The 9,135-nt window shown below is 55.8% G+C and overlaps 1 protein-coding gene across 4 annotated transcripts; it reads right to left on the reverse strand.

The window, feature by feature from the left end:
• Window positions 1-907: 907 nt before the first annotated feature.
• Scn1b (sodium voltage-gated channel beta subunit 1) lies at window positions 908-8,986 on the reverse strand. Of its 4 annotated transcripts, none has more exons than XM_033765731.1 (6): window positions 8,932-8,986; window positions 7,785-7,951; window positions 6,816-7,056; window positions 1,801-1,942; window positions 1,565-1,636; window positions 914-1,482 (listed from the first exon to the last, which is right to left on the reverse strand). In XM_033765731.1, coding segments are annotated over exons 1-5 (618 nt in total). In that variant the 5' UTR covers window positions 8,933-8,986; the 3' UTR covers window positions 914-1,482; window positions 1,565-1,569. The 4 variants fall into 4 exon arrangements, with proteins under 4 accessions (XP_033621620.1, XP_033621622.1, XP_033621621.1 ...); XM_033765730.1 differs by lacking the exon at window positions 8,932-8,986 and adding an exon at window positions 8,809-8,899; XM_033765729.1 differs by lacking the exon at window positions 8,932-8,986 and having other exon boundaries at window positions 908-1,482; window positions 1,560-1,636; window positions 7,785-8,139.
• Window positions 8,987-9,135: the final 149 nt, after the last annotated feature.

A 9,135-nucleotide genomic window follows, 5' to 3' on the forward strand; every position in this document is an offset into this window, starting at 1 on the left:
CTCTCGCCCCCGCCCGACCCAATCCCCACCCACTGCCAGCCTCAGCTTCAGCCCTGGGCCTCTCCCCCGCCCCCTTACTTCACTAACCCCTGGTGCCTGTGTCCCTTCCCTGGTCCCCAGCCCAGCCTAGCCCGGGGCCAGCAGGCATTGCCCTGCTCACCCCCCCAGCCCCTCCCCCAGCTGCTTTCCTACAAGTCACGGGGGTTGGTTTGCTTTGGCAGCCTCTCTGCAGCCTGCCCGGTGACCTCTGGAGCCAGGAAAGTCCTCGATAGGGGGATGGGGGGGATTGGCCCAAAAAAGGCCACACAGAGTGCTCAGGGCCAGGGCAAGTGGCCGGAAGTGTCTAGAGGCAGATACACACTGTTCCGCCAGCAGCCAAGAGCCATCCATGACAGACCCCAGGGCCAGATAAACACCCGACAGGCCAGCGACGCTGCTCATCCCAGACTGACTGTCCCACAATCGAACCCACCTGCTCACCCCCACGTGCCCTCTGTGCCCGGTTCACCCTCAGACCCGTGACCTAACGTAGTGGGACACCCTGGTGTTGCTCAGCTGGAGGCCGTCCTCCTCCGTCTGTCCCCGTGTTCTCTCTCCCCCACCCACTTCTGCTTCGCCTTCCCCCAGCCCAGAGCCTCCTGCTGCTCCTGTCCTAGCTCCTCTCCACCCACTCCCGTGAGCTAATAACTCTCCTCAGCTGCGACATTAGCAAGTGTTAAGTGGCTTCACCGTTCCCATTCAGCTCTAAATGTCTGTGGGAGAGACTGGCTGCCTGCTGGGAGAGGAGGGGAAACTGAGGCTCTTAGATTTGGGGCCGGATGTAGAAGGTGCTGGAGCTCAGCAGAGAGACGGTAAATCAAGTCCAAGAATCTTTATTTCAAGAACAAAACTACTTCTGTAGAGACCAGGCAGAACAGGCCCCTTTCTGAGGGGCCTCGGTCGAAGGCTGGTGAGAGAGGGGGGGGGGGGCGGGGGCCAGAGTGCATCACAAGGAGAGGGGACCCCAGGTCCAGCCGGAGGAAGCAGGAGGGGACGTGATACCGGGGGTCACAGTGGGGCCAGAACCCCCTGCCCCGAACTGTTCTGGGCTCCCATCACAACCCCCAGCCGGGAGGGAGGGGCTGGCCCCAGCAGTGCGAGTCTGAAGCTGGCCGATGTGTGCAAATCAGCAAGAGGGAGGGATGCGGAGCCGCTGCCCCTGCCTCGCCGCCCCCTCCCTGAACAGGCAGCAGAAGCAAGGGTAGGGGCAGCGGCAGTATTGCTTCACCCATCATGCATGGCGGTGGGTGGGTGATGGGGCAGGAGAAAGGCTGGGTGAGGAGTGTGCGCGGTGCCAGTCCCCCGTCCCCTCCCACCCCGGCGGCTCTGCTGGCAGGACTCTGAGGCACGGGGAGGCCCTGGAACGACCTCCCCCGCTGCGGGTGGGTGCACCTAGATGTCCCCTCTTACAGCTGGCTCTTCCTTGAGGCGGAGCCCCGGGGCCTAAAAGGGAAGGAGAGAGGGCGGGTAATGGACCTGGGGGGTTCAAACCCTCCTAGAGCCTCTGCCCTGCCACCCACCTTACCTGGGCTATTCGGCCACCTGGACACCTGTACAGTTCTCCTTGCTCTCTGAGGTGATGGCCAGGTATTCTGAGCTGTAGGGGAAAGCAGGGGTACGGTGACCCCATGACCAGTCTGGCTCAACTGCCCACAGCACAAGGCAGACCAGGGCCTGACACCCGCACTCCGCCCCAGGGACACTGACAGGTGGCATCCGGGTTCGTCCCTTCTCCAGCCCTTCCTCGCCCACCCCACTCACGCATTCTCTTGCGCAGCAGCCTCCGTGGCAGCCGCAATCTTCTTATAGCAGTAAACCATCTCTGCCACCAGCCAAATGGTCAACACCACGATAAGCACGTACATCATGATCTCGGACACGATGGACGCCATGTCTCTGTTGGCTGGCAGGGCAAGGGCGTGGCTGAGACCCAGGCGCGGAAGACGAGACAGCCCAGTGAGTGCACACGTGCTGAGCAAGCTCGAGCAAGTGGCTTGACCTCCCTGGGCCTGGGCCACAGAAGGGACAGATACACGGCACGCCCCACCTCAGACAGACCTGAGGATCACTCTTAAATGTACCTCCTTGTGTAACAGGGTGCATCTGTGACCTACGGGAAGCTGTTTGGGTACGATGCCTAAGAGCCTGAAACTGCACCCTAAGGGCTGGGGTTCAAATCCTGGCTCTGCCATTTGCCAGCTGTGTGATCTTGGGCACGTTCGACCTCTCTGGGCCTCCATTTCCCCAAACGCAAAAAGCTGATAATCATGAAATCTCCTGTACTGAGGTGTTATGAGAATAAACTTCTAAAAATCCTTCGGACAAGCTGGAGGTGATGGCAAACACCTTTAATCCCAGTACTTTGGGAGGTAGAGGTGGAAGATGGTAAGTTCAAGTGCAGCCTGGGCAACTTAGCAACTTAGTGAAAGCTTGTCTCAAAATTTAAAGGGTCGCCAGGGTATGGTGGTGCTCTCCTGCAATCCCAGCCCTGGGGAGGCTGAGGCTGGAGGATCACTGGGAGTTCAAGGCCAGCCTGTGCTACCTAGAGATCCTGTCTCAGAAACAAAAAACAAAAAAACCAAACAAAAATCAAAAGTAAAAAAGGCATGGGGATATAGCTCAGTGAGAAGGACTGGGTTTAATCTCCAGTACTGCAAAATTAATACAATTAAAAATATCCTTAGAATAGCACTTGACCTATTGATAGCACTCAGTAAATATTTACTATTACGTCTTTGACTATTACTGTCACAGTTGAGGCTGAACAGCATAACAGTTAGGAGTAAGGGGTCCCGGGCCCAGATTGCTAGGGTTTAAGTCCTAGCTCTACCTTCGACTAGCTGTGCAACCTTAGGCAAACGACTCTACCTCTTTGAGCCTCGAACCCCCCCTCTGTAAAGTGAGGGTGGTAAACTCTTACAGCCCCCAGGACTGCTGGGAAGAGGAAATGAGTTAACATCCATGACACGGGTGGCTCAGCCTGCAGCCGGCCCTGTGTTGGCTCCTTTCCGGAAACCCTGCAGCCTTCCGCAGCGCTGGCCTTTGCCACCACAGGATTCCTTTCATGGAGCCTAAATTTAAACTGTAAATGGAGCACAATCAGCCAGGGGATCAGTCGACTCTGGCGTCCTCCACCGGATCTCGCAGGTGTCCATCGCGCACCTCCCGCCCCTCCGTGACCTCACTCCCCCCGCTGCTGTCTTCATGCGTTTTCTTTCCTGCCGGCAAGGCACTGTCTGCTGCTCCACCCTGAGCAGAGGGCAGGAAGTTTTCCAGGCCAGGCTGAGGGAGAGGAAAGGCCTGGATGCTCCCCGTGACTTCCGTGGAGGAGGATCCAGGACAAGTTTCCATGTCTCCTTCGCCCATTCATTCATTTGCCCAGTGGACGTCACTAACGCCTGTCCTGCAGGGAGCGGCCCCTCTCAGCCATGCCACTATCTCCATCTGAGCATCTTCCTGGCTCCTCGGAACAGCCCCAAGCGCAGGACCTTCCAGGCTCCCGAGTCAGCAGCCACACCGAGGTACATCCTGGGTAGCTACAGCTCCATTGTCTGATTCTCACCTTTCTCCGGGAAACTGACGCCCAGATGGATTTCTGTAACATGGATCTCTGCTCTCCCAATCAGGTTAGGACAGCAATCATATTAGATTAGGATTAGCAATTAGATTAGGCTAGTGATCATATCAGAGACAGGCAAGGGTCTAAAGCCATTCTTCCACACAGATCTCTGAGGTGCTGAGAGGGACAGGTGCTCACCTGAGAAGACACAGCCAGGATGGGCCTAGGAGCCTGAGGGTAACGGACTACAACACTCTGAGCTCTCATCTGCTCTCTCATCCTTGCCAAAGAGACCACAGGCATCTCAGGAGGTGGGAGGGTCAGGGCTCCACTCTATAGGCAAGGAGCTGAGGCAGAGGGGAGCTTCTAATGGGGTCACGTTCAGTAACATCTTCCCTGGGGAGCCCCACAATTTCTTAAAACCCCAGACTTCTAAGTGCACTGCCTGCCTGCTCACCCAGCAGATCCGAAGGCCCCTGCTGCACCACTGCAGGCTGATTTCTCACTAACCCCAGGCACTGCTAACCTCAAGACATTTTCCACTTCTGCCTTGTATCCTTATTGTCTGTGCCATCTGCAGCTCACGCCTTCAGTGGGCTTCCTGCCTTCTTCTACAGCCCTCCCCAGTCCGTGGCATTCTCACCACCAACCCTGGGTATGACTCGACTCCTCTCTGGGGGCCACTAGCAGGAGGTGTCGTGGGCTGCTGGTAACACCAAAACCACAGTGAGACAGCGAGTAAAAATAATTCTAAGCCAGACACGTGCAACACGCCTGTAATCCCAGCACTTTGAGAGGCTGAGGCAGGAGGATCACAATTTTGAGCCCAGCCTGGGCAACTTGATGACTTAGTGAAATCCTGTCTCTGTCTCAAAATCTAAGAAAATAAGAGAAAAAAAGAGACTGGGGATGGCCACTGATGTTAACAATACAATATCACAGGGAATGAAAAACACTGTAGCGTGATGATGTCATGTTGAAAATACTACAGTGTCCTGGGTAGTGGCGAGTGTAGCGCGGCATAACAAGCTCCATTGAACCTCACTGCAGTACAAGCCATAATATTTTAAAATACCAGAGCACAGAATGATAGGCAATAATAAAAACATGATAGTATGGCAGAGAACATTAAAAATACTCTAGTTCTATGGGTTATAAAAACACCATTGTCTGGCAATGTCGAAACAGTATTACAGAAGGGAGAAGCAGTATAGGACTATAACCCCAGTACTCGGAGAGGCTGAGGTAAATTTCAGCCCAACCTGGGTAACTTAGCAAAACCCTCCAAATAAAAAACTTAAAAAGAGCTGGGGACTTGTGTTCGCTTTGGCAGCACATATACTAAAAAGAGCTGGGAACATAGCTCAGTATGAAGGCCCCGGGTTCAAGCCCCAGCACTAAAAAACAGGGCAAAATCATAACACAGTGGACAGAAAATACTAAAATATGGTGGATTGGGCTGAAAACACAGTCTCGAAAGACCACACAGACTTCTGTATCGTGTATGGTCTGAAGTGCAGGCTCCGGGGGGGCATACTGTGGTAAGTAATGTGAGACGAAGGCCCACGGTCCCAGGAAGGGGAACTCCAGGAGCCAGGGCCAGGGTACAATGGAGAGGGGCCTGGCGACGGTGCGCCGTGTCCTAGGGCCTCACACCCTCTCCTCAGCACTGAGTGGTGAGAGGAAGAGCCAGGTTCTATGGCCCCGGCATCTGGGAGTCTTTGCTACAGCCGCTCCACTGCACCCCACTCTTGGGGTTGACCATCCATCCAGCAGGGTGACACGTACCCCGAGTGGCTGAGTAGCTCGTGCATACCTTCCAAACTGCACTCTGCTACTGTATCCCTTAGATAAGAAACGTAAAAATGCTAATCTGAAAAGAATCCCACAGGCATGGCTGAAAAGAGAACAGTGATTCACGCTGAGGACAGAACCCGCAGCCACCTGAGGGTGGGAGATCAAATCCAGCTCTCAGTCCCGCGACGTGGGCCCCACAATCCACCTCCCTGAGCTCAGCTTCCTCACCTGTACAGTGGGGACAGTAATACCTCTACCCTAGAGGTTGCTGGAGGGCTCAGCAGGGCCTTCACCAGGGGCACCAAGGGCAGCACGTGTCTGGAGGAAAGGAAGGGCGCTGCCTGTCACTGGACTGATGTGCTCACTGGGCCGCAGGGGACATACTTTCCACGGCTCTTTGCTGGCTTGAGACCTGGAATAGTTCCCTGACTCTGGGAGCCAATGGGCCACAGGGCCCTGGAAAATTCCAACATGTGCTGAAGAGAACATGGCCCAGAAGGGGAGGAACTCCTGCAGAGAAGGGAAGCCACTGAAGCCACATGTGGAGATGGCACTGCAATGCTTGGACCCCGGGGCTCTCCCTGTGGCCCCCAGATCTGCAGCACTGGCCTTGCTGAAAGTTTATGAGACCCTATTTCTGGGCTACCCACACCTGCTGAGTCAGGCCGAGCAAATCCACAGGACCCCCTGCTGGCTGGCTGGAGTGCAGGGCAGCATTTGAGGAGCCACTCTGAGTGACACACTCCGTCTGGACAGAGCGAGTTAGGGCAAAGGCTACTCAACAACAGAGCGGCTAGGCACAGTGGCACATGCCTATAAACCTAGCAGTCTGGGAGGCTGAGGCAGGAAGATCACAAGTTTGACTTCAGCCTGGGCAATTTTACAACTTAGAGAGGCTCTGTTTCAAAAGAAAAAATAAAAAAGGGCTGGGGATGTTGCTCAGTGTGAAGGTTTTGGGATCAATTCCCGGTACTGTAAACAACAACAAAAAAAACCCACAAAACAAAAACACACGAGCCAAAGCCCTAACCCAGGCAGATACGGTACTATTGTGAGCTGGACCCAAGCAGCAAGTGACATCTAGCATGGTGCTCATCTTCTTAACCTCCTGAGACAGAAGAAAGGCTCAAATAACACTGTGGCAGGTAGGTACAGTTAGCACTCCTCTCTCCAGTAGGCCCACTCCGAGGCACAGCGACAGCACAGGCACCAGAGCTGGGATTTGCACCTACAATATCTGTGGGGAAAGCCCCACTTTGACCTCTCCAAGTAAGTAGAACACCACAGCCAGAATGGGTGGGGGTGCCGCTCACCCCACTGTCGTGGGAGGGTTGGCTGGCCCAGGCACAGAGCCAGCCTGTCCCCTACCCGCCATCTGTCCCTCCATCTGGTTTACCAGTGAGTGACAGGCAGGACTCACCTTTGTCCACCACCTCAAGGTGGATCTTCTTGACAACGCTGGTGTTGTGATCATAGTTCTCGAAGAAGAGCAGGCGGTAGACGTGGCATTCGTAGTCACCCGAGTGGTTGTAGGTGACATTGGTGATGAAGATGGACATGTCCTGCAGGTCCTTCGTGCCGCGGCTGCCATTCCACACCACACGGCCCTCAAAACGTTCATCCTCCTCCAGCTGTAGCACCTCATTTTCATAGCGCAGGATCTTGGGGAGCCCAGGGATGGGGTGGGGTGGGGTGGGGGTCACCGCCTGGGCCTGTCTCCCACCTGACCCCAATTTTGACTCTGCCCTGGCACACACAGACACTAATGGCACACATGGGCACCTTCACCTCGGGCAAGGATCGTGCCTGGATCTGTCCCAGACCCTGAGACACACAAGGACTCTCCCAGCCCCCATGCATTGTCCCAAGCCTCCTGGAGCTTCCCGACCCTCATTCTCAGTGGTCCTTGCCCCATCACCAGATACACTCCTCAGGCAGGGACTGGGCAGCCTGATCCCAGGAGCTGCAGACCCCGATTCTCTAGCAGGTGGGAAAAGTCGGTGGCGTCTCCGATACGTAATTGACACATACGCACATAGGTGAAGGAGGTTTTAAAAGGCTCCACTTTTCCCTTCGTGATGACTGTCCAGGACATCTTCGCTGGTGACAAGTAATTCCGGTGACATTTCTTTCACGCCAACCCCATGTGTCAGGAGCATGAACTCACACAAACCTCCGGGCGAGAGACCATCACTACATGGTCCTTATAGAGAGGGACGCGATGCCTTGCCCAAGGTCACCGGCTGATCAGGGGTGCGGGCAGAATTTGAGTCCAGGTCATTAACCACAGCCACACTGTTCTCGTGAAAACAAGCAAGCACACAGCGCCCCCACACACCTTGTCCACACAGACACTGCCCTCCCGTGCCTGCGCGAGGCAGCCACACACCTTGACAAACTCCTCCGTGCCCTTCTGGCGGAAGGTCCACTCGGTGAAGGTCTTGGCCGTGGTCTCACTGCGGCGCTTGCAGGAGATGCACAGAATCTTGAAGGTCATGCCGTACACAGCCTCGGTCTCCGAGTCCACCTCCACGCAGCCCCCACAGGCTGAGGACACTATGGGGACAGCAGGCTCCAGTTGGGCAGGGCACCCTTCCTCCCAGGAGCTACCGGGCTCACTGGCTAAACCATCTGTTTCCCCTCCATAATGATCACAGACAGGCAGAGCTGGAGCCAAGCCTGCCCCACGCTTCCTGTGCGACCTTGACACATCACTCATCTTCTCCGAGCCTCAGTTTCCCTCTCTGTTAAATGAACAGAGGAAATGTTGTGATCAGCAGTTGTTGGGCAGAATCTCAAGGCATTCGGTAGCCACCACCACCACCCCCACCACCCCCCGTACCCAGGGATGTCAGTGTGGCCAGTTACTCTGTCTTCCACACTGAAGGAAGACACTTTCCTCAGAAGGCCAAGTCACTAAAGCATCAAGGTGGTGGGACTGGAATTCCAGGTGCTTTAGAAGTTCAAGGTGGTGGAGTCATTCCCACCATTAAACTGGTATGCAAAGCCAGCTTAGGTCTGAGAGAAGAGAAGTCTTGGGGGGGCGCAGAACACACTCCAGCCCTGCTCCCTCCTCCCACAAGGCCCTCAGACTTTGGCCTCTTCCTCTACTCCCCAAGCTCCATCACCTCCAGGCCCCCACCCAACTAGTAGATTCCCAGAAGCTCTTTCCTGTCTCAGGGCCTTTGCACTTCCACTGGATTCCAGGCTCTCTGGGTTCCTACTTCACCCTCTTACCTCCTTCCCTCTCCCAGTACTCACTAGCTACTTCGCGGGTCTTTCCCATGTCCCTGAATCCCCAGGGCTTCTTGTCCGCCTGCCTCCCTTGCTATCTCTCATCTCGGGGAGCTGCTCTCCCACTACAGCCCTCTCTGGGGTCTCTTCGAAGGTCCTGTCACTTCTCGTCCTCTTACCTGCTCAGGCTCTCCGCGCCCCTTTCTCCACCTTTCCAAGTCTCTCACTTTTAAACTCCCTCCCTGCTTTCTCCATCCCTCTCTGCCTCTCCCAAGTTTCCCTCTCCCTCGCTCACACTCAACTCTTTCTCTCCTCCACCTCTCTCCAGCATGACCCGTCTCTGTCTCCCACCCGGCCCCACACCGCGTCTCCCGGTCTCCGTCTCCGTCTCTCCGGCCGCTCGGTCTCCCCGTCCCAGTCTCCGCGCGCCGCCTCCCCCACGCCTCCCGAGGCTGTGGGTGTCACATTGCAGCTTGCGGGGCTCTGGGAGCAGCTGACTCCGCGTT

Source organism: Fukomys damarensis, unplaced genomic scaffold, assembly GCF_012274545.1.
Source record: "Fukomys damarensis isolate Sample0158 unplaced genomic scaffold, DMR_v1.0_HiC HiC_scaffold_19, whole genome shotgun sequence".
Classification (NCBI taxonomy): domain Eukaryota; kingdom Metazoa; phylum Chordata; class Mammalia; order Rodentia; family Bathyergidae; genus Fukomys; species Fukomys damarensis.